At 42.4% G+C, this 24,736-nt stretch overlaps 1 protein-coding gene across 2 annotated transcripts in view; it reads right to left on the bottom strand.

The window, feature by feature from the left end:
• The window catches only part of hcfc1b (host cell factor C1b), a 38,937-nt gene extending 16,627 nt beyond the window's left edge, over positions 1 to 22,310 (bottom strand). Inside the window, exons 1-21 of one of the 2 annotated variants that reach the window (XM_083769302.1) lie at positions 21,453 to 22,310; positions 17,718 to 17,866; positions 16,394 to 16,554; positions 15,684 to 15,892; positions 13,729 to 13,813; positions 12,409 to 12,515; positions 11,549 to 11,728; positions 10,416 to 10,721; positions 8,728 to 8,873; positions 8,408 to 8,527; positions 7,740 to 7,961; positions 7,186 to 7,272; positions 5,985 to 6,150; positions 5,258 to 5,382; positions 5,032 to 5,152; positions 4,806 to 4,882; positions 2,949 to 3,087; positions 2,245 to 2,342; positions 995 to 1,084; positions 686 to 781; positions 219 to 314 (exon numbers count right to left, since the gene is read on the bottom strand). In XM_083769302.1, coding sequence (XP_083625428.1) covers positions 219 to 314; positions 686 to 781; positions 995 to 1,084; positions 2,245 to 2,342; positions 2,949 to 3,087; positions 4,806 to 4,882; positions 5,032 to 5,152; positions 5,258 to 5,382; positions 5,985 to 6,150; positions 7,186 to 7,272; positions 7,740 to 7,961; positions 8,408 to 8,527; positions 8,728 to 8,873; positions 10,416 to 10,721; positions 11,549 to 11,728; positions 12,409 to 12,515; positions 13,729 to 13,813; positions 15,684 to 15,892; positions 16,394 to 16,554; positions 17,718 to 17,866; positions 21,453 to 21,633 — 2,961 coding nt within the window. In that variant the 5' untranslated portion in view covers positions 21,634 to 22,310. Of the gene's footprint in view, positions 1 to 218; positions 315 to 685; positions 782 to 994; positions 1,085 to 2,244; positions 2,343 to 2,948; positions 3,091 to 4,805; positions 4,883 to 5,031; positions 5,153 to 5,257; positions 5,383 to 5,984; positions 6,151 to 7,185; positions 7,273 to 7,739; positions 7,962 to 8,407; positions 8,528 to 8,727; positions 8,874 to 10,415; positions 10,722 to 11,548; positions 11,729 to 12,408; positions 12,516 to 13,728; positions 13,814 to 15,683; positions 15,893 to 16,393; positions 16,555 to 17,717; positions 17,867 to 21,452 lie in introns of both variants that reach the window. The other variant, XM_083769301.1, reaches the window with a different exon arrangement.
• Between the last annotated feature and the right edge of the window lie 2,426 nt (positions 22,311 to 24,736).

The following is a 24,736-nucleotide window of genomic DNA, read 5'->3' as shown; positions in this document are numbered from 1 at the left end:
TGCACTCTATTATACATTCTGGAACCCACAGCCAATGGGGATGGTCGAGGTGTGGTTTGCACTCTAGCGACGCGTTGGGGGCTTGCCGTGAGCTCCCAAATCACGCGTCAATAAGTTAATATAGGATAGCATCAACACCCCCCCATGATATCTTGTATGAGGTTCCCTGGCACAAAATATCTTCAGATGGGGCTCTGCGGCCAAATACATTGCCTCACCTGGGGCTGGAGGGCTTGGCCCATTCCAGATGAGGATGTGGTAGAAGTATTGGTGGTTCCAGTCTCATGGGTCTCGCATGGTGGGTTAGAACACACCTAGAAAACACACACACACACACACACATGCAGTTACACTGGTGTACTGATTAAACAAACGGAGGATAGAGGCTCATTGTACAGGCCTCAACAAAGACTAATATAATAGGGATGTATTATGTATTATGTCAGAAATACAGCATAGGCAACCAAACAATTACATGGGACCCATCTAACTAGGCTAAAAGGTCAAATTAAAAATAGGGAAAAAAGGGCAAAAAAAACAAAAAGGCCTGACAACATTTAAGAAAATGCTTTGTTAAAAAAAGCTGCTTTGTTTAGTCCATTTTAAAAGCATCAGTGGACTGTGGCGCTCTCAGGTATGCAGGGAGGGCTTCCCACAAACGTGGGGTTGTATAGCAGAATCTCACCTGGGGCTGGAGGACTTGTCCCATTCCAGATGAGGCTGTGGTGGCGGTGTTGGTGGTTCCAGTCTCGTGGGTCTCACACGGTGGGTTAGAACACACCTGCAACACACAGGCAGTTAAGACACGCTGGCTTCTATGGAATCCACATGACTGAAATCAGTCGTGGCGACTGAGAACTTTAATCCATGTACAGATCGGAAATTGGGACACGGTTGAAAGCCAACATCATGAACAACTGTTCTGATTAAGATGAAGGCTCAGTGGACAATGCCTTAAGGCTTAATGTGTGATTAACGCGCTGAAGAATCTCACCTGGAGGACTTGTCCCATTCCAGATGAGGCTGTGGTGGCGGTGTTGGTGGTTCCAGTCTCGTGGGTCTCACATGGTGGGTTAGAACACACCTGCAACACACAGGCAGTTAGACAGCTACTAGAGACTGTTTAGATACTAGTTACAGTGATTGTTCCACCTAGAATAGGCATGCTGTGACTGGGGGTTCAAATTGTTAAGTAAAACAATCAGAGTACTTCTTCCAATCCACATGTGGACAGAGACAAATGGAATTGGAGCACTTTGGCCCATACATGTAGGTGGCACCATTAAAGTTTAAGCTATTTGAAATGCAGATCTGAAATCGGTACACGGTTGAAAGCTAACATCATGAACAACTTGGCCAATGCTGCTGTTCTGATTAAGATGAATGCTCAGTGGACATGCCTTCAAGTGTGATTAACACACTAAAGCAGGGGTTTTCAAGTGGTTTTGACCCAGGGACCACCATTCTGACTAGGAGCAGCCTGGGGACCACCACTATTGTGTCGGGTGGGTTCATCGTAGATCTACGATGGACCCACCCGACACAATAGTGCCAGTGGTGGGGCATTCATGCACCATGGGTTAAGATTGTTTTTGTTTTCTTCTTACTTGTTACTCACTAATCACACTATCACAGGCTACATTCATGAGCTGGACAAAAAAGACTATGTTTCAAAGTATTTTATTATCAAAAGTTTTACAAAAGTGTTTTTACTTGTACTAAGCAGTCCTCAAAATAAGTCTCAAAATAATAATCCATTTCAGTTAATCACCCAAACACTGAAGACACATTTGACACCCGCTTGGTGCATTTGACAGTCACAGTAGGTTTGTTTCTCATGCAGCAGCAGCATTTTTTTCCACACTTGTAGCTCTGCCTTTTCGGCAACGATAGACTGAGAAGTTGCACATTGAATATGTCACGTATTATGTGAGACTATTCAATCGATCTGCGGCAGATATTATAACTCTATGGCAGGGAGATTTGACTTTCCCAAACGTATTATTATGAATTGGATGAATAACTTATGGCAACGTCTCACCGTGCTTGCCTTGGGCAGCAAGCACGGTAGGCACAACATGCGTTGGGTGGAAGAGCAGGATGGTTGTTCCGCTGCAGCAGAAACAAATTCTGTGCGTGTTAGCAGCAGCCGGATGTTTACATCGTGAGTTTTTTTTTTTTTTTTTACGCGTTGAGCACTTTTTGAAATGTTAGGTTGAAAACCTGTGCACTAAAGAATCTCACCTGGAGGACTTGTCCCATTCCAGAGGAGGCTGTGGTGGCGGTGTTGGTGGTTCCAGTCTCGTGGGTCTCACACGGTGGGTTAGAACACACCGTAGTGGCTGGGCAGAGAACAGACAAACGGGTCAAACCAGTTTGATAAAATACTTCATTTAGGAAGTATCTAGGTATAGGATATCAGTGGTGGGAAGTAATTAAGTACTTTACTTAAGTATTTTTTAAATTTCCAATTTCTAAAATTAGGCTACTTTTACTTCAGCCATTTGAAAATAGCGGATCTACAAGCTGACAATGCGTTGCGATGTTGCGCATTGTGAGCTTGTAGATCTGTTATTTTCAAAAGTTTGTATACATTTGAAAACTTGAAATGGGACATTCTGCATAATTAGTACTTTTACTTTTGTTACTTCTGTTACTTCCAAGTAAATGTCTATGGCTTTTTACTTAACAGAATATTTCTATATTGCAGTATTGATACTATTCAATAAAGAAAAATAGTATTTTTCCTCCACTGTAGAATATGTAGGGTGGCCAGTCGTTATTATTGATTGTGATAATGTAATTGTGGGACGTCCTGTAGTTGCAATTTTTAGTATTATGGTTACTCCAAGAAGGTAACCCTACCCATTTGGTTACATTTGTACACTGTCCGTGTCCGAGTTAAATGAACAGTGTACAGATTTGTTTGTTTTTAGTCCATATGTTACCCATGGTTTCACCGTCTGTAGCTGTAGTAGTAGTTGTGGTCCCAGGCTGTTCGGATGTGGGAGAGGCCATTATGGCCACAGGAAGGTCCTGAACCATAGGCTGGGTCTCAACTCCACTGGGAGTGGTGATCAGTGTCACCTGCTGGAGAACGATTGCATCACATTTGTTTTGGCATTCCACTCCACTCATTCTCTTTCCATTTTTCCCCAACAGCAGAATGAGATTAAGCACTTAAGTGCTTAACAACAACATAACAATCTACCAATAGTAAGGAACACAAGGATCAGATCCTACCTAGACCAGCGACATTCCAAAGCAATGAATAGTAGGGAATACATGCGTCATTTGATCAGAGACATATGGTGCGTGCATATCAGTTCATTATTTTGCTGTCCTAGCTCCTATGTCCTCATCGAGTAGAATACGTTCTATCATTTTGTCACTTGTGTCAAGTCTCTTAAGGCCACTTTTATGCTTGTGTGCAAGCATTTAAGTGTCAAACGATGCATTGCATGGCGAAAGTGAAAACGACAATAACATCCGTCGATGGAGAAATCTAGAAAAATGAAAGGAATCTGACGCTGCGTACTCCAATTGGCTGGGAAGACAATGTAAGCTCTGCTATCGCAGAAATGTTTCATTTCATTGCAACGCATTTTCTGGCAACGTTGTCGGGGAGGCGCAGACAGTATGAATGAATGCTAAAAGCTCAAAACTATATTTATTCTAGAAGATGGCAACTAGGATTAGGAATCACCACCAAGTTGGTAGGAGATATTAAACACCTAACGAGCATACTTTCCAAGCTGAACAGCATGATGTGCGATTACCCCACCCCTTCAGCTGGCAATATTAAGCCCCTTAATGGAAGGAGCGTGTCAGCTGTGTTCATGTCACCAGAAATAGATGTTGCTTAACATGTTGCTTCAGAGCAATTCACGTCCAACTTCTCTAAACAACATTTATTGGTTTCCTCTCTCCTTGCCTTGTTTCTTATGTAGAAAATGAGGATTTAATTTAGCCGATTACATGCCACCACCTGGTGGCTAAACTCAGACCAGTTGCCAGAAAACTGGAATAGACAGGCCGTTACTATATGCTCTCTTTCAGCCTAGTTGAACGGGAAGTAATTGTGTGGTACACGGAGCTTCAGCGTCATCTCAAGATGCAAACAATGGTTTTCTACTCGCGTAAAGTTTTATTGCTGTAAACATAGTTTAGCTTTATCTCAATCTGAGCCCCTAACGATGCTTTAGATCGCGTGCGTGTGCGTGTACGAGGACGATTTTGGATATTCGATGATGTCACACCATGGGTGCCACAGTGGCCACGTATGCTACGTATGATTTTCACCCGGACAATTATATTTTTGTAATTTTCATAATGTTGCTGATGTCTGACGTGGGTGGGTCTTTCAGTAGCCTCATGATGCTCAGTGACATCATAGAAGGTAGCTTTGTTTTCCTGCCCACATCCCTGTTTTTGTCTACAGGCAGGTGTTCGGGTGAATTTCATAGATAGATTAAAAACCCCATACACCCATAATGGACTTATTTTATTATTTTCTTCACTGGAGCATTCTCACATGTCTTAGGAATGGGTGGACCAAAGGAGAAGTTCCCAACTTCATTTCTCTTTTTTGTAAAGGAATATTTTAAAAGAATATGCACATTCTTCACCGGTTTTGCCCCCCCCCCCCCCCCAAATGAAATCTATGTTTTGTATTTTTTGTGAAAAGTCATGATGAAATATAAAAGAAACCCGAGATTTTCACGGGTACAAGCAATAAGTGACAGATCCAGAATGGAGACAAAACACAAGAGGAGTGGTGGTGACTTGAGTGTATGTATATGTACCTGTGTGGGTGCTGCGGTAACATAACTAGCCGTCATAGCAGTGGTTGCTAGAGTACTGGAGACTGTTCCCATGACACCTATAGACAAAAATGCGTTATTACAATATTTGCAGGGACCACTGTATTGATAGAATATTCTTCAACGTTTGAGAGAAGACAACACAACAGCACACTGCTTGCTGGCTGTCATACAGACCGTTAAAACACACAACCTGCCTTCTGCGTACCTGTGTTGCCTTTGACGACCATGACAGTTGGTTTGCTAACAGTAGGTGACAGTCTGACTCCACCCACAGGGACTGTCCTCAGAATGGTACCCGGTTGTCCAGGTTGTCCCTTCAGAACCACCTACAGACAGACATGTTTGATGCATAAATAACCTTCAGAACCACCTACAGACAGACAGACATGTTTGATGCATAAATACAGCTGTGTGTGTGGTGTGTGTGTTACCTGTGTGAGTCCCTGCTGGCCGATTGATGTAGACATCCTAGGTACAGTTGTAATGATTTTACCTCCAACTCCTGGTGTGACCATTCTGTTACTGGTCAGAATGGTTATAGGTTTACCGGAGATACCTGGAACGACAGACAGGCAGATCAAGTTTTGTTTCATTATCAAGTAAACACTACACTTTGTCTTCTTTTATCTGTATTATATTGTGTTTTTGTATGGACGTAGTGATGGGTGCTTGCACATATGGCATCAACGCATGGTGTTGTGTGCAGGCACACTACACTTGGTCTTCTTTTATCTGTACTGTATTGTGTTTTTGTATGGACGTAGTGTTGGGTGCTTGCACATATGCACACATGGCATCAACGCATGGTGTTGTGTGCAGGCACACTACACTTTGTCCTTCTTTTTTATCATTCATTTCTTAAGAGCCTGCCCAGGGACTACAGATGAAATTTAGCTTCGGGTAACTCTGGCCCATTTACATTGATGTGAAAACTGACATGTTGATTAATGAACTTTGTCCCTGTCAAATAAATAAATAAATAAATAAACAAGTTAATGTTATATTATCATTACTGTAAATTTGTGTGTTTTGCCAATGATTTGGGGGCCCACATGCAATACCCTAGCAGCCCATAGGTTGAGAATCAGTGAATTAGTGTGAGGTAAGTGTGTTGTGAGTGTGTGTGTGTGTGTGTGTGTGTGTGTGTATATATGTTACCGGTAGCTCCTTGCTGCAGGGCAGAGACAGGGATGGTTTTAAGGTAGGTGTGTCCAGGTTTGGAGCCAGCACCGGCTTGTGTGGTAGTGAGTATGGTTGTTGATTTCCCGTCTGCTGATGACACCAACTTCAAAATGGTACCAGCCGGTAACGTACCACCTTTGGTCTGACAGAGAGAGGACAGAGAGAGGACCAATTAGGCTGCTGGTCAAAACAGAGACCAGTCTGTCAGCTCAGGTGCCTCTGTGCCCTCCACACTATAGTTACAGTATATAGTCATAGAGAGTTTATTTAACAGTTTATTACATGGCTTGGTTGAAGGCTTGATTGTGATTAATTCAGCGGTGAGTTAACTCATCATAATGACCACTCCGCTGTATAACAGACCTCTGCCTAATCAAACCCTCTGAGCACCAGCTGCGCGGCTGCACCCCGCTTGATTTACTGCCGTTTCCATCATGACAGCCATGTAATCACACACACACGCACGCACACACACACACACACACTAGTGACACACAACGTCATTTACAGCTAAACATTGATCTCAAAAATGTTTTTGAAAACATTTGAGCGAGAAATAGACGAAGCAAGACCCAAAAATGGATTCTATTTGATCAACTCACTTCCTTGTTTTCCGACAGTGCTGCAGCCCTGCAGCTGGCCAGCGCGAACTTATGGAATGCCTTTTTTGTTGTGTTTTGGGTCAATGTATTAATTTATGTTCGGTAGCCATGTAATAAGCGGGATACTATCTGGCTAGGTGGTCATTGACGGGACATAAAACACCTTCAGGGAGTGTAACCACCTCGGCTGGTTAAAGTCCCTGTCGGTGATTAACTGAAATTGATTATTATTTTGAGACTTATTTTGAGTCCTGCTTATCTCTCAAAATTATGGCTTTTGTGAAGTGGAAAGAAATGTTACATGTTTACAGTCTCAAAACATCATAAAAGCACCATTCTCAACTAGAATTGGAAGCTGCTAGTGTACAATAGGTGGTGCCAATTTCCGCGTTTGTGACGCCCCCTAATGGTGAATGCATCTTTGCGTTCCTGATATAGCATTTACTGTGTTAAATATGCTCCAACAACATATTTGTGACATGTAGTATGGAATATCAAAACCGTGTTTGAAAAAAAAAAAAAGAGGTATTCAGTCGCGACCGACTGTTTGGTGACTGTACAGTGTGTTAGTGTACCTGTATGATCTGTGTCTGACCTCCAATTTGACCTGGTTTAGACTGAACCACTGACATCATCTTCCCCAGGTTACCTAGGTTACCAAGCTGAAACACATACTCATTATTATTAACAAACAACATTTACTGGTAAAGTGACAGTGCTTTGTCATTCACTATATCCAGCTCTGTTCACACTAACATTATATGACAATGTTGTAAATAATTAATCAAATTCTGTGTTTTGTCATTTGTAATTTAGTACACAGTAACATCCTCAGTGCTCATTTGTCCATTTCAATCTCTGAAGAGTGTACAGATGTATCCAAATGAACGTGTGAGAGCCCATGTGTTGTGCACTCACAGAGATAAACAGTAAACACTGAGGATGTCACTGTGTAGAGAAACCACAACAGTAGCATGATAAAAGTACGATAACAATTTTATCATACGATATGTGGTTATAAACTACAGATATAAAGTTCTGTGTTACAAACATGATAATCTCTACACACACACACACACACACACACACACACACACACACACACACATACACACGCACACATACACACCAGAGTTCCGGCATTGCCCATGGGGCTCTTCACCAGTGTGAAGGTCTTGGTGACTCCGCCCACCATCGTGGTAACAACCTGAGCCTGCTGAGCGACAGTCACCGTGCCGGACTTATGTACGGTGATGATTGGTCGTCCGGGGGTTCCTGGGGTAGAGCCTACCGAGACCCCACCCAGCTGGGCAGCAGCTGTTTTCAATATGTGAGTACCTGGACTATTTACCTTTACAGGAGACAGACAGAGACATTGTTAAAACATAGAATTCTGCCTGAACCCGACGTTTCGGGCTGGGCCAAAAATGTATGCCAATTAGTAGCTAATTAGGCGGGGCTCGGGTTCCATGGGGTTTCTTCAGGTTTTCAGCTCACAATGTGTGATCTTGCAGATCAGCTATTTTCAGTGCAGATATTTAGTGTGGCGCAAAAACTGAAAGGTCACTAGTATTGAACCCTCAAACTAGTATAGGGTTTAAATAGTTAAAGGGATATTTCACTTGTTAAAGAAAACCACGGCCCCTTCATGCATTAGAAGGACAATATCACTAGAACCAAGGATTGGTGTTTTCAATGAATCTATCATGTTTAAAATGGAGTTTGACGTTACAAACAAGTTTGAAAGAGAAATATCCCTTTAACAAGCATGGTGTTAGATACAGGGGTCACACCTACAGTTTTAACCATGGTTGCTCCACTTGGCAGGTTGAGGACCGTTGCCGTGGAAGGTGGCATCTTCTGTGTTGCCGCAGCAGCTGCTGCTAGGGCAGCCATGCCACTCATCTGAGTACTGCCCTGAAAGGAAAGAGACAACTAGAAATTAAAACCAAATGGACTGCAGACAAGTAGGTATTCTGTACAGGTATTTATTTTATTTGGTGTATTATGTGGATTTATCCATGCTGTTGTATTTGTTCGCATGACTCTAGTTTATGACGTTAACATGTCTGTAAGTTATGTTGTTAGAATTGCTGTTAAGTTATGTCACGCTTTACCGTCCCCTGTGTCACCTGACCAGCTACCACCGTACGGACACCAGCGGGAAGTGACGTCACCGTGACAGGAGATTTGGGCACGGCCTGTCTCACTGTGACGACAGAGCCAGCGCTGGTGGTACCAGGAGCTGACACTTTCAGCACGGCTGTGGAATAACATCATCATTAGGGTTAATGTACCGCATCTGTGCTAGCCCCTCAAATACTGAACCGTTTCCATCTACAATACAGCTGCGGTATAACATCATTGCCATTCCTACAGCTTACGGTGGAATCAGGCATTCGTATGACCAAAAGTCCCACAGAAACAAAGTCTTACAAATGTGTCAAACATAAGCCTACATTCAGCTCTTCTACCAGTCTAGCACTTTGAGATTCTTGCGAATATAAAGTGCGTTATAAATAAAATCCATTATTTATTATTATTATTAGGTTTAAATAGTATAAAATCAACTTGGTGCCACGGTTATATTATGATTCCTACTGACCCTATTCTGGGAATGGCATAATCAGTGTTGGGTGTAACGTCGTTAAAAATAACGGCGATGTATAACAAGACTTTTTTTTGGTGAAGGAGTAACCTAACGAGTTGGTTTGCAAATAGAGTAATCTGTTACCTAGTTACCTTTTCCAAAAACAATGCTGTTACTAGTTACATTTAAGACCTACATTTCCCTGTTTTTTCTGTTGCCACAAAAGAAAAATAATCCATCCGACACATTTTGCGCTGTTTCCTGAATGAATGAGCTCTCTGAGCCTCTCTCTCCGTGTGAACGAGAAGTGACAGGCTGCGAGCATGCACCATGTCGCAGCTTGTTACACGTACATCAGTGAACCATTATGCTTTGCAATCTGTGGTGATTGCGTAATGATTCTAATGTACAGGATTCAATAGGTCACCACTTTTGGTGTGACACAGCAGACACACACAGGGCTCTTGTTTACATTCCAAAAACAAAAACAAAAACTGACAAAGATTGGGAGAAGTTGGATACTTTATCCTTTAGTAAGGATGTGGAAGAATTCATTCACATTTCACACTATTTTTGGATTTATCGGGGAAAGGCTCAGAGATCAACGACAATGCAAGCTCCACAACATTGGGTAAGCTGCAGGTTTTCCCCCCCCTTTTCTCTCTCCCTCTCTCTCTCGCATGGGTTTTAATGGTCGGTAACACAAAAAGAAACCCGAAACATTATCAAAACTACGGTAGTTACTTTTCTCAGAAGGTAATTTTGTAACGAAACAGGATTATTTTTATAGGCAGAAATCCAGTAACCTAAAGACTTTACTTTAGAAAGTAACGATGCCCAACACTGGTCATAATTGGCCGCAAATAGCCTAAGCTTACAATGTTGTGTAGATATAGTATATTGTGTAGATTTGGTGTGCAGGGGAAAAGGATGGGAACCAGAACAGACCCCTGAGGGACTCTGGTCAACAAAGAATATACAGTAGTGTTTGGTCTTTATACATTGTAAAATCAAATGCTCTGCTATTGGTACTAATAAATATAGATTAATATAAGAAATAAACCTGTGCTATAGTGTAAATACATATACTATTAAATCTACCAGAAGCTTTAGTATAAATATAATATATTAAACCTACTCATCCATTATTATGTTCAAATAATTTGTACATTGTCTCGTCTCGGCTCCTCAATCAATGATTTAACAACAATGTACCTGGTGATCTCGTGGCAACAGCCAATGGGGTTCCTGGTAATGAGGAGGGGACTATTGTGTAGCCCTGCATCGGTACACCACCCTGGTTGGCTGGTGCTACAACGGCGCTCTTGAGTGAGGGGGCGGGGGTGATGGTAGGTGTGGTGGCCGTGGCGGGGCTCTGCGGTGCTCCAGTTATAGCTGGGATGTTGTATTTCTGGAGCTGCAGCAGGTAGGTGTCTGCGGTCTGGGATGGACCCCAGCTCACCTCCAGACTGCTGGTGTTGGCCCTGACCAATTGGACACGCGATGGAGCACAGGGACGCTCTGGAAACGTACGGAAAAGGGACATGATTACATTTTACTTGACGATTCATTGTCATATGTAATTGAGATTAACGATTTCATTGTGTTTTTTGGCAATGAATGTTTGCCTTTTAGGCTTCATGAACAGAAATTGCACAGTGCAGATATAACAAATAACAGACAAACAACTTAACCCCCTTATGGCTATTGACGTAATTAATCAATAAATCCCTTATGGCCGTTGACGTAATAGTTTAATTCCCTGTAATCGGGGGCTTAATGTAGCAAAATGTAACAACTTGTTTGGCTAACGGCCGATGTAATCTACCTAAAACCGGCCGAAATCCGTGCGTGCACGCTCTCGCACGCACAAGCGCGTTCTTTATGTGCATCGCTGCATAAAATGCGACATTTTGGGCTTGGTTAGAGCTTAATTTGGCCTTGGTTATTAAAAACAACGACGAAAGCTTAGCATCCCGGACATCTGACTGTGCATCCGAGTGCAAAAAAGCTAGCTGATATTTACGTCTGTTGAACCGGAAGTGATAGCCAGATTCGCTCTGATTGGTCAAAATCGGCATAATGGTGAAGTTACCGCCACCATCAGGACTGGGTATAATACTATAGGATTGCCATGTTAAAATGAGATATAGTGTGTATGTCACAGATTTTTCTACTGGCATTAAAATGACGGATTAAACATATGAATAGTGCAGGCAGAAGGCACAATCCACTGTTAATTAGGCTGGCCATAAGCCAGTTAACTAATGACTAGTGAATTCATTAGGGCAACTATTTCTGCTGGTGGTGTTATTGGAGTAGAAGTGTATTTCTGTAGTAGTACTCACCAGTCTCGAGGTACCACAGATCCTTACAGCACACCTGGTTGTTCCAGGCCTTCCTGTAGCCGTCTCTCCCGCTCCAGACGTATAGTCTGGAGTTGATGGCGACACTGCAGTGACCAGCCCTTGCTCTGGGAACATTGTCTTCCCCCATGTCCATCCAAACAGTCTCCCAACACAAGTTATCTGACACACAGAAACAGACATGTAGTTAGAACTTAGACACATGACAGACAGATGCGTAGTGCTAGCCAGGTATCGGCTCTCCTTATATAATTCATCCTCATGTTAGTTTCTTTCTAGATTATTTCTTTGTCTACAAAACACACTGAGTTTGCCAGCAAAAGTGTGTATGTATGTATGTAATGTATGTAGGGTTTCCTGCACAATGTTGTTGGCATGGCGCTGCGCTGAAATAAATCACGCCATGCCAAGCTGCATAGTGAATCATGGTGTGTGAAAGGGGGCTAGTGAATCTTGGTGTGTGTGTGTGATATGAAATGTCCAGTACCTCCCCAGTGCCTCCCCAAGTGCCACCCCAGTGTCTGCCCTGCAGTGTCTGCCCTGTGTCCCCTCAGTGCCTCCCCAGTGTGTGCCCCTGAGTGCCTCCCCAGTGTGTGCCCCTGAGTGCCTCCCCAGTGCCTCCCCAGTGTGTGCCCCTGAGTGCCTCCCCAGTGTGTGCCCCTGAGTGCCTCCCCAGTGTGTGCCCCTGAGTGCCTCCCCAGTGTGTGCCCCTGAGTGCCTCCCCAGTGCCTCCCCAGTGTGTGCCCCTGAACATTTTCGCCGCACCGCCTTTGGCCGCGCGCCAGAAGTGCAGGAAACACTGATGTATGTATGTGTGTGTGTGTGTGTGTGCGTGCGCTCACCTAGGTTGAGACAGGCCAATGTGTTTGTACATTTCCATTCCTTTTCATGCGTTGCTGCTTTGACGTCTTCCATGACAAGAGGAACCCAACCACCAAAAACAAACATCCTGTCAAAATAAAAAATAAAGTAACACATCATTACCATTCAAGGCATCAATATCCTTTATTGTTACATCCTATTATACAAGTATAAGTAAGACACTTAAGACCGTACTGCTCGCCTGGCGCTGCCCCCATAGCTCCCACTGTGCCTGATACTGAGGAATTATTATTACTAGGCTGATGCTCCTTGGGAAGTTGGGAATGATGCCCATTGCGACACCCATTGTACTTTTTATGACATCGATGAGCGGTGCTGCTCTGCAACAGGATTTCGGACATCGCCACAACACGGAAACCAACTGATTACATTCTGTCAGAAATACACGAAGCATCTCACATTTAACTCCTTGAACACAAGAGGGTGGTAGAGCTCAACTTAGAAAGTGCCAGCCAAAGAGCGGAGATGAGGCGGTCTTAGTTTTTGTTCGACATGAGATACTACCTAGACCAGAGGATCTGCGGAAGCCCAACGAGGCCTGCTAGCGCTTCGATCACTGTTTTCATCAGCGGGAGATCATGCCCATTTCATCTCGTTTGAGCCATAATGCCAATAAAGACGGCGTGCGGGCACGCACGTGCACGCAGGGATTTTGGGCGTTTTTATGTGGACCCTAGCGGTGGTTAGTTAAAAATGCTAAACTAGCGCCAAAAAATATTCAAGTTGCTGGATTAACCCCAATTAATCAAATCTCGTTCTCTCGGGCATGGCTACCTGTGCTGCTGTGCAAAGGTAATATCTCGTTCTCTCGTTCTCAGGTTTCAAGGAGTTAATTTACAAGTCTTACACAATTATGGGGAATGGAGAAGAATAACGTTAGGGTGTTATCTCTCCTATGGTACCACATCAACACAGCATGGCATCACAAGCAATGAAGCTTCCTTACTTCAAAAGGAGATGGGAGTTAGTGGCAGAATATCTGGAAACAGAATCTACAAATGACGCTGCTAAAAATATAGATACTCTAAATTCTTTCGTTTTGGGTCCGAGAGGCTAAATCTCATCAAATGGTGGCCCGTGGCTCAAATGCTGATAACATAATGGTCCTTAGAGGTTGAGAACCACTGCCCTATTGGCATTAAGGCATAGAGGTTTACGCCTTTAAACCTGTGATGTGACAATCTAATTCTAAGCCAATTGTATAGGACAATAGCAGAGTGCTTGTGCATGTACCAACCAATTACTAATAGTAAAATCAGAGTGTGTGGACGTCTACTAACTTGTTATGAATAGTAGTAGCAGAGTGAAGGCTGCGAGGTAGAGGGGATGTTCCACTGATCGCTGGTTTTGTCCATGTCATAGAGTCTGAAGAATAGAAAGCACATTAATAAATGAATCAATAATGAATAAACGCTGCACCATGTTTTATTATATAATATCACATAATATTATACAACTGGGCGATGTATATAACCTGTCAGCCTGACATCTGTTATATGTAAAACAATGGAAAAATTAATTAGGACACACATTGTAGATCATATGAAGTCCAACAAGCTCTTTAGTAACAGCCAGTACGGCTTTATGTCTGGAAGATCAACCACACTTCAACTTCTTACGGTTCTTGATAAATGGTCAGCATCCTTAGATAAGAGGACAGTCGGTTGACTGCATTTATATGGATTTTCAAAAAGCTTTTGATAAGGTTCCCCATAAGAGACTAATATCAAAGTTAAGGTCTTACTGTATAGACAAAAGAGTTATAGGTTGGGTACAGGACTTTCTCAGTAACAGGAAACAGAAGGTGGTGGTTAATGGAGCCACTTCAGATTGGAAGTCAGTGACCTCTGGAGTCCCACAGGGATCTGTATTAGGACCAGTACTTTTTGTTATTTATATAAATGATCTACCAAGGGAGATTCAATCCGATGTCTACCTTTTTGCGGATGACACAAAGATATTTAGAACTATAAACAATGACACGGACACAGTACAACTCCAAGCAGACCTCCAGAGCACCAGCAATTGGTGTGATAAGTGGTTACTGAAATTAAACCCAGATAAATGTAAACAGCTGCACATTGGTAAAAAAACGGACACCTTGGCTAATTATACAGTTGGAGATCTAGTGATTCATCAAGTAGAGGAAGAAAAAGATATAGGGGTGGTGGTTGATAATTCACTAGAATTTGAAATGCACATCTCTGAAAAAGTAAAAAAGGCAAACTCCATGTTGGCGATAATAAGAAGAACCTTTTTAAATTTACGAAAAGAACTATTTATTCCGTTATTCAAATCCTTGGTGAGATCACAACTTGAATTTGCAAGCTCAGTCTGGTGCCCCTACAAAATCAAATACATAGAGAAAATAGAGAAGGTTCAGAGAAGAGCTACTAAACTAATACCAGGGTTGAAAGAAAGGTCTTATGAAGAAAGGTTAAGACACTTACAGTTACCAACGTTAGTTTATAGGAGGCACAGAGGGGATATGATCGAGGTATATAAACTTGTTCACCAGATATATGACTTTACAGCCGAGCCTGTTGTCCATTCTTGGGACAGCAGGTATGAGTTGAGAGGGAATTCTCTTAAACTCTTACCACTAAATTGTCAGTCAGAAAAGAGAAAGAATTTCTTTACACTCAGAGCTGTCAGAGCTTGGAATAAACTTCCGGAGGAAGTGGTCCAGGCTCCTTCAGTTAATACTTTTAAGAATAGGCTTGACAGATTTTGGTCAACAAAAGGTTTTTTGTATAACTATAGGGCTGGCTTGTAAGGTCATAGACTGGTAAATACGGGACTTTAAAGTGTATTATGTATAAGATATAAGAAAAAACCAAAGAGGGCTGGTCCACATGAACTTGGTTTGTTTTAAAGTGTAAAAAAGAAAAAGAAAAATACGAATGTATTTATGTATGTACTTGTGAATTTTAATATGTATTTATGTCTGTTGTGAGTCTGGCGTAGAGGATTTCATCCTGTGCTGGAAATCTTTTCAATAAATTTCAATAAATTTCAATAATATAACAATTACATTACAATGATTGCATTTAAAAATACAGCAATAGGCAATTACTGATAAACCACTACTTTGACTACTAGAATGCACAACAAAACCTTTCCTGTAATTATAGTGCCCCCATCTGGCCAACCAGGGTCATATGCCTTTGGAAGCATATCAACATGTAATTGTTCAAGTTTCACTATCATGACAATAATTAAGAATGATACCCACCTATGTCAAGCATCCACAGGTCTCCTAGGCGACAGCCACTCATGCCTCCGTAGATAATGAGGCGTGACTTCTTGGTTGTGTTGCTGGTGTAAACGACCGCCGTGTGACTCTCCCTGGGCGGCGGCAGCGCACCGATGGTCACTGGGATGTCCCAACCGACGACGCTGGAGCCTGCCCTCAGCTCTAACGAGTACAGGTCATTCAGATACCTGGGGAGGACACGTCAACGTAGTGTTGATGCGCGGGTATTGTGCGTTGTGTGTGAGTAGTATTGCTGTAGCATGTGAAGCAAGTTGATTGTGGTAGTATTATGCATGTCATTTTAACTGCATGAACCTTACTAGCGTCCCTATTCTGTTGGACATCATGATAGACGAGCTGCAAATATTTGGCAAAAATGGATGACATTCTGTAATAAATAGATGAACGTTCTGCAAACATTTGGTGAAAACAGCAGATCGACAAGCTGACAATGCCAATTTCAATAACATCCCACAATGTCCCCTTTGGTGACTTTCCAAAAGGCTTGTACATAATTTCATCAATGGGGGAAAGATATCCATTTTCGGTGGAGTCAGAGATGAGTTTGTAAAGAAATATATATATGTGTTACTTAGAAACTCACTGTGTGTTCTTGTAATGTATGTTAATTTCAGTGTGTTTGTTTGTTTGTTGTTAGTTGTGGTGTTTGTGCATACTGAATGTAGTACCTGGGGATGTTGTTTTTGGGGTCTTCACTGTCATTGGCCAGCCCTCCAAACAAATAGCAGCGGTTACCAATAAGAGAGAAGCTGTGACCCAGGCGGGGGCAGGGGGGTGGGCCATTCTTAGGAGACTTGGCTTTAAGACGCTTCCACTCCCAACGACTGGCCTGATAAATAAATCAACAAAACAATTATTATACAAAAGAATAAAAAATAAAAATTACCGACCCTGGTCGTAAAAAACAAAACCAATAGAATTATCTTTTATTCCCAGTGACTGGTGTGTTCAACAATTTAAAAACTCTCTAGAACACCCAGGTTCTACATTTGTGGTTTAGAAGTGGATTTCCTCATTTCCTACAGTTCTTAAGTGTATGTGTAATCTCCAGGGGCCCGATTCACTAAGCTGTTGACACCCATATTTTAAAGGAAATGTCCAAACTTCCCACGTTAGTGGTCTAGAAGGCCTTCTAATGACATGTGGGGTTTAAGCAAAAGAAAAGAAAACAAGACGGAAAATGATTATTCCTGAAGTTTCATCTTTTGGACGCTGCCATGATCCATATGGAGAAACTTCCATAACATAGTGGTAAATTAGATCTGTGCTACTTTTAAGTCAGAATAGCAGGGGGAAATCGAATCGAGCACAACAGACTTATAGTTGCGCACTGGTGTTGCGTGCGGCAAATAGCAGGTCACAGCACGTAGCACTCGTGACACACTGTGAGCTTGCAGATCTGCCATTTACTGTCTGCACAGCAGTGCGCACGAGTCACGACACCGGCACGCCAACACTTCGGTGTCGCCGTGTCGGGTTACATTCAGCAGCGTGGTGCATTGGTGGTGATTATTATTCGAGTGCGAATGGAAGCTTGGTAGTTTGGAAAGATCTTGACTAGTAGCAAGTATATGTTGCGTTTTGATGACTTAATGTCATTCACACCATGGCCATGGCTACATACACGCCCCACCAGTGCCACCACCCCCCTTATTAAATATTTTTGCAGATCCGCACTGATCTCATAAATGGCCCATATGAAGTCCTCAAGACGGAAATCCGTCCCCAAGACGGAGAACTTTAAGCCCTGCATACAGTAAGCTTTCGTCCCATGTAAGTCTGCAGCCAAGCAGACTAAAGAAGAGCGGCCCTCCGTAAAATTCACAGACAAAAAAAGATTACTGAATCAGACTACTAACATGGGACGTTTGTAAAATTCCTTTACACCCAAAATATGGGTGTACAGTAGGTTAGTGAATCGGGCTCCAGAAGTGTACTTCCAACAGGTCCTAAGTGTATTTGTAGTTTAGAGCTAGAGTGCTCAATGCTCACCTGTAGTTCGTAGAGGTCATTGCTGTATTTTCCATACTCCACCATTCCTCCAAACACCAGCAGTCTGGTACCGTCACACACAAACCCATACGCTGCACACCCTGGGGGGATGTCTCCTCTGACAGCTGGGATGAACCACTGGTTGGTAGCTAGTACATAAACATTAATAACACAACGATAACACATTTTTATCAATATACCCAAGAATTATTTGCCAGGAGAGATAAATGGGTAATAAACTCGTTGGCCAGCTGCAATGTCTTCCCTAGGGGTCGTGTAGCAGCTGAACAATCAGTTCAGCTAAATAGCATGTGCTCAGCTGGCACAGCAATCAAAATCTCAAGTGTTTGCGGCCCACCCATCTGACCATAGTTTTAACGCATTGAAATCAGGAAAGCATTGTTATTTTAGATTTTAGCATTCATTGGCTATTCAAATTCAAAAATAGCACTTTGTGCCGTTCTGCGAGCTTGTACATCTGTTATATTTGAGTGTGTAGTGTTTGAAAACATTTTAAATTGAAACAAATTGAATTTTTTAACAAATCTTCTCAGCTGGCAGTTTACAAAACATTTTCAGATTGGTGTCCGTGGCCAAATATATATCAATTAGGGGGTCCTGACACGACAAAGTTTGAGAACTACTGATTTAGGAGGCATTTGTAGAATCAGCCTCTGATCTTAAATTAAATGACCACTTTAGTCTTCACCACTTTTCAACCTACGTTCATATAATTGGTCCTCACTAATGTTCAATTCCACAATTTTTTGTCTGTGTCTCATAGGAGGGCTGTGGGGAAGTTCAGAAAAGTGACATCATCAATGGGGAATCCAAGCTAATAGAAACCGCAGGCTTTCTATTCCTGAAAAGTTACAATGCGAAAATGGAAGCCATCGTTCTCACGATAATAAAATCTAAATATTATTTAAAAATCACACCCGTGTGAAGTAAGTGTGGGCGTCCCCGGAACTTCCAGACCCACAGGAACGCGCCCAGGGTGCCGGCCTGGTTCCGGTGAGCCATCCTGTGTCCGACACGGTCGAGAAATGACAGAATTACCGTGTGGGGGTCCCCAGAACATCCAGACCCCCAGGAACGCGCCCAGGGGACCGGGCCGGGCCTGATGGAGGGGAAAGGAACTGGTTGGAATAACGTGTTCCTTCCACGCGCTACATCCAACCAGGGAAACTCCCCCCTGTCAGGTGTAAGGGGGCAACTTGGACACTCAGGCATGAAGGAAACATGAGTTCAAGTCCGTTGCTCTCACCATGTCCCCCATATATGGGGACTAGGTTGGCGGAGGGTGTGTAGAGCCCAGGATCACATTAGATAATTGACACAGGGGTGAAAAATGGGCTACAAAATCGTGGGATAAAATGTTTTAAAAAAAGCAAATGTTGGCCAATTAGGATGGAATCTGAAATATCGGACAGATCCGTCTTGAACACATGACTATAGAGATAGTGTGTAACGATTTGCGGGGGAGTGTGTGTGCAAAATTTGGCATCGACACACACACGGACGGAGTGCAAAAATACTCTCTCACCATGCCTTCGGCCTGGTGGAGACAATAATTGTGGTATTTTATCCAGGACCAATTATATGAAGGCAAGTTGAAAAGTGGTGAAGTGATCCTTTAAGAGTGGTCAGATGAGTTGGAACTTGGCCACATGCATTTTCAGAGCTCAGCCTCAGGCAAGGAGGCCTAGTATCAAGAACACAAGGTTTTTGAACAGCTTCCACTAAGCTACCATCACTGTTGAACAAGGCCTAACCAACACCCGTCATCAGGCCATGCATTTTCCTTGTGGATGTACCATATGGATTGTTCTTCCATCCTATGGTCTACCATCCTACGTGAACCTGATAATGTGTTTATACTAATCTAATCTCATGGACATAGAGTACTGAAGTCCTGACGTCACTCACTCATCCCCCCAATGTTCTATATGGAGAACATTGGGTCATATTAAAATTGTCCCATATAGAGCACCAAAGTCTGGCGTCAATAACGGGCGTAAATCCACAGGTTCATGTACTTTTTATTTGCATTGTAATCCCCATAGGGGGATTTTAGATCGCCTCATATAAGAACTGAGTTTGAAAAATAAACATGTCATCCTGGCCGTTACACTCATTTTCGCTAGAAACGGACTGTATCATTATATGAGTGACTGACGGTCGTAAACGATACAGAGGCACCTCCCTGACAATATCGCCTAGACAGTTTGTTTATTGTTGGACCACAATGCTTATATGAGACGATTTTAAGATGAGCCCATGTTATTCTCCATAGAGAAATTACCTCCGTGAACCAGGGGATGAGCGAGTGACGTAAGGACTTTGGCGCTCTATAAGCATTGCGGTCCAAAAATAAACAAACTGTCTCTAAAATCATCTCATAAAATCAGCACTGTGGTCCAAAAATCAACAAACTGTCTCTGCGATATTGTCGGGGAGGTGGCTCTGTATCGTTTACTATAGTCACTCATATTTGATAAAGTCCGTTTCTAGTGAAAAATGTAATTCTGCAGCAGTAACAGATTCTTCATATCCATATACGAGTGAAACCGCCAGGATCATTTGTTTATTTTTGGAACACAGTTCTTATTTGACGAAATATAAAAACAAATTCAGAATGGGGGAAAACATGACCCAGATAGGATGTGTAAATTGCGTCAGACTTTGTGCTCTATACCGGCTACTATAATAGTATATGTAAACAGTGTCACACCTTATGTCTATTGTCTAACCTTACCACATGTTCATACATACTGTACCTGCTGGTCTATGCTATTTATATAGATCATTTTTATTCTCAGATTCTCTCACATAGAAATGAGAAAGTCTTTCATCCTGACTTTTGGACCGCTGTTAGTCTGTATTCCGACATAATGTCCGTTTATATTTCTGACAATTGTCAACCTGTATTATGACTTTTGTCATCTTGGAGTTTGAACTATTCCAAAAGTTGTCTGCCTATAATATACTGACTGCTGGCACCTGGCAGCCTGCAGATTCTGATGGCTGTACTGCTGCTTGTATTACGAAACCATGTGATATTATCAATAGACAAACCTTGATATTCACTACATGATCAATATATATACTAACCAGTAACCAGGTTAGTTCATCATCACTTATCACTTCACTAGAGGACAAACATGTATTTCAAATCATCTGACCTAGTCTAGGTGTATTTGTAATATATCTTAAGCTTATACAGTAATAGTTCAACAATCTTCAAAAACAGCATGTGCACTTGTGCAGTTTATTATACAATTCTATATAATGTATGCAGTCTGCTGTTCATTTAGAATCAACCTGTTTTTAACAAAAGTTTTCTGATATTTGTTTTGAAGAGGGATGTGACGTCATCAATGTTTTCTGTAAAACGCGCCATTTCTCTTTGTGTTACTGCACTCAGCACTGTTCTGTTGTTAGCATGTTCACTACACACAGTTAGCATGCTTACTGTTACAGAATCAGTTAACAAGTGTATTTACCAATCATTTATGATCGTTCCGTTTTAATTAACAACATAGCCATGTCAGTTAAGAGTCCATATATGTCAGATAATGATCGCAACTTTTAGGACTGGTTGACACTGACAAAAAGTTCATCTTCTTGTTTGTTATTACAGTCGGCTAATGCCGGTAGTTCGCGTGGAAGTGATTACATTAGCCTCCTACGGTTAGCATGTTGTGTACAAAAACAGTATATATCCGAACTGACCTGTGTTGTAGACGTGCAGCTCGTCCACTATTCCTTCATTTCCTCCTCCAAACACCACCATAAGCTCCTTGATGGCCACGGCACGGTGTCCATGTCTGGGACGGGGTACTGGACCGGTCCATCCCACGACCCGCTTCCAGCAGGGCTGGATGACCACCGGACCGCAGGCTTCTGTAGACATGGTGGTCGCTCCTCTTGGGAGGGAGACAGTCCTTAGTCCTAGTTCCAAGATAAAGTCTCTATATTTGTGTCAAACTAGCCCACAGCCAGCCGGTGGCTAATGTTAGCTCAACCAGAACCGGGCTAATGTTCCCCCGTGAAGCTAATCAGCTAGTTGAAATAAACCAGCTAACATGCGACAGGTTAGAGTCGCAGTGAGCAACATGCAAAGAATAAAACATACACTATACACTATTATAAATATCCGCTCGTTCCCTTCTTCAATGTGCCAGTAGATACAGAATGTTCTGGTTTTCCAAACTTAATACTCACTGCATACTGTGAGGTATGCAAGTCCACTCTGCGTGTAGCATTAGCAATTAGCAAGCTAGCTAGCTAATCTAGCTACCAGAAATCTACGGGAGCCGCCATTTAGCAAAAAAGCCACTCTACAGAAGAAATGATATGTATAGTCCCAACAGATCAAGTGAACGGAGATCCAACTATTCATCAATGCACGGCGATTCAATGCATTACTGTGAAAAGACTACTTTGTGTTTTTAACTTGCAACTAAATGTCAACAGCAGCACTTCATAATGATGCTATGGGAGCCGCCATCTTGCTGTTAGCAGCCTGCATTGAACAAACTGCTAGAGCTAGAGCAACTGGAGGAAAATGGCAGCACTGCATTAATAGGCGGCTATGCTAACCTGACAATAACAGCCATCGGTTTAAACCATTTAATTCAGACTAATGTGAAATAAAGTTACTACTGGTGTGTGTGGTGCTATTTGTCACAACACCAGGCCTCTGTAGGTGAGTGTGAAGTCATGGAACCATGGAAGAATCAGGCTTAAGGAAACCAGCTGAGCTACTGCTGTTAGCAGCTAATGGGCTAACGACGTTAGCTACTGTCAGGTTACTAACTCAAGTCAAGACAGAGTTTGTACACAGGAATTTTTGCCAAATTGATATAGAAGACAGAGTGAGCATTTAAAAACAACTACTCTTACTCAACACACACACATATGTGTACACAAAAATAAATTATATATATATATATATATATATATATATTTTTTTTATTAAAGAAAATTGAGTGGTGCAACCACTCCAAAGAACAGCAATGTCCCTATGTCCTAACCTATGTGACTATGTCCGTTTAGAGTACCAGTAGGGGCAAAAGTGGAAAGAGAGAGAGAGAGGTGAGTTGCACCACTCAGTTCACACAGGTGTGATTTCTTTTTTAATGCTGTGTTAGCATGCAAGCTTGGAAAGAAACCCAAGAGAACATATGGGACAGAATGATGATTGCCCCTTTATTGGGTTGTGTCAGCTGTCATTAGAGTTCTCAAACTCTGTCCGAACCCGACCAGGCCCGACCCGACCCGACATTTTAGGGCCAGGCCTGGGGCTCCATGAAAAAAATATATATATATTTAATTTATTTAGAATAATAAAAATAATAGTTCTGTTCTGTCTGTTTGTGTATTTATCTATTATGAAGATGGTGCTGACTGGCGTTTCACTTTTACTCTGTGTAGAGTTCTCAAATTCTGCACAAACCCGACCAGGCCCGACCCGACCCGACATTTTAGGGCCGGGTCGGGCCTAAAATCTATGCTAATTAGTCGGGCCGGGCCGGGCCTAGGGCCTGATCAGTTAGGGCCCAGTTAGGGCCGGGCCTTAATTTTCGGGCCCGATGAGAACTCTAGCTGTCATAAGAAGATCTGTTTTGGACATAATGAGGTTTCTACTAAGCAGCGGTGCGGCAGCGGTGGCCGAACGGTTTGCGGAGCGGTCTTGATATCGGAAGGTCGCTATAGTTCGTATCCCCGGACCGGCAAGTTAAAATTACCACCGCTGAAGTGCCCTTGGACAAGGCATTGAACCTCTACCATGAAATGTTCTATGAGCAGGGCCTGGCTGTAAACAAGTTCTTGAGCTTAGTCCAGTTACCCTGGGTAAACATAGTACCTTTCCTTTACCCGACAGACAGTATAATGTCAATTTGATTCTTAATATTTGTTCTGGTACTTTGGTCAGAACTCAGAACAGAAACATAGTCAATTTAGAAAGATTATTTTAGACTCTAAAATTATCTTTTTAAGATAATCTCTGCACCAATGCAACAGGTATTGCAGCATATCCTTGCAATAAAATAGTTTTAAGTCCAGTCCAATGCAACTCCTTACAATTGCCATTGGGGATAATGGTTGCAAGTAGTTGCATGTTAGCCTGGCTTTTGCCAGACACATAACAAGGCGTCAGTTATGTCTGGCAGATAGTAACTAATCTGAAAAGACAGGGATATCTGGACTCGAAGAAAAACAAAACTGAAACCTTGGCACTTACACTGAGGAGAGAAAAAGAAGGGGAAAAAAAACAATTTTTGTACTTTCACATCGCAGTCAGTCACCTCTTCCAGGAACACGTAGATGTGGTCCTCGCCTGCCTGTGCAGAGAGGTCCGTCCAAATATTACGTTTAATGCCAAGCAGACACAAAATAATTGTCTTCTTCCAGACAAGAACTGTGGATTGTAAGGATCCTTCATGTATCAATCGGCAGGTGGAATATATCACTTGAAGTTGATACACATTGTAGAGGTGTACGGGATCTTCACCTTGATGAACTGCTCTGCTCTGGTGTCTGTGATCTATAGTTTGTCCCTCTCTGTCGGCTTTCTTATCCGTTGGTCTATTGCTGCAGCTTGGAGAGCTGGATAATAATAATAATAAAACTTTATTTGTATAGCACCTTTCATGACATGAAATGCAGCTCAAAGTGCTTTACAGAGCAATGGAGAAAAAAAGAAAAGCAAGGCATGAATAACAAAAAATTTAAAGAAAGGGTGTAGAAGTGGGTCTTGAGCTGTGCTTTAAAAATGTCTACAGAGGCTGCCTGTCGAAGGTACAGTGGGAGTTTGTTCCACGCTGTCGGCCTGTAGAAGCAAAAAGCTGCTTCCCCGTATTTTATTGTTGCCATTTTATTAGGCAAAGCGAGCAGGCCAGCAGTGGAAGACCTTAGGGGGCGGTTTGGGACATACCTCCATATTTAGGCAGGCAGTCATGTAGGTAGGAAGGTGCGAGACCATTGAGAGCTTTATAAACAAGTAAAATAAT

Source organism: Protomyctophum parallelum (genome assembly GCF_964188405.1).
Source record: "Protomyctophum parallelum genome assembly, chromosome: 7".
In the NCBI taxonomy this organism is placed as follows: domain Eukaryota; kingdom Metazoa; phylum Chordata; class Actinopteri; order Myctophiformes; family Myctophidae; genus Protomyctophum; species Protomyctophum parallelum.
Note: the sequence above shows the minus strand (reverse complement) of the source record. Positions and strands in the feature narration are given on the sequence as shown.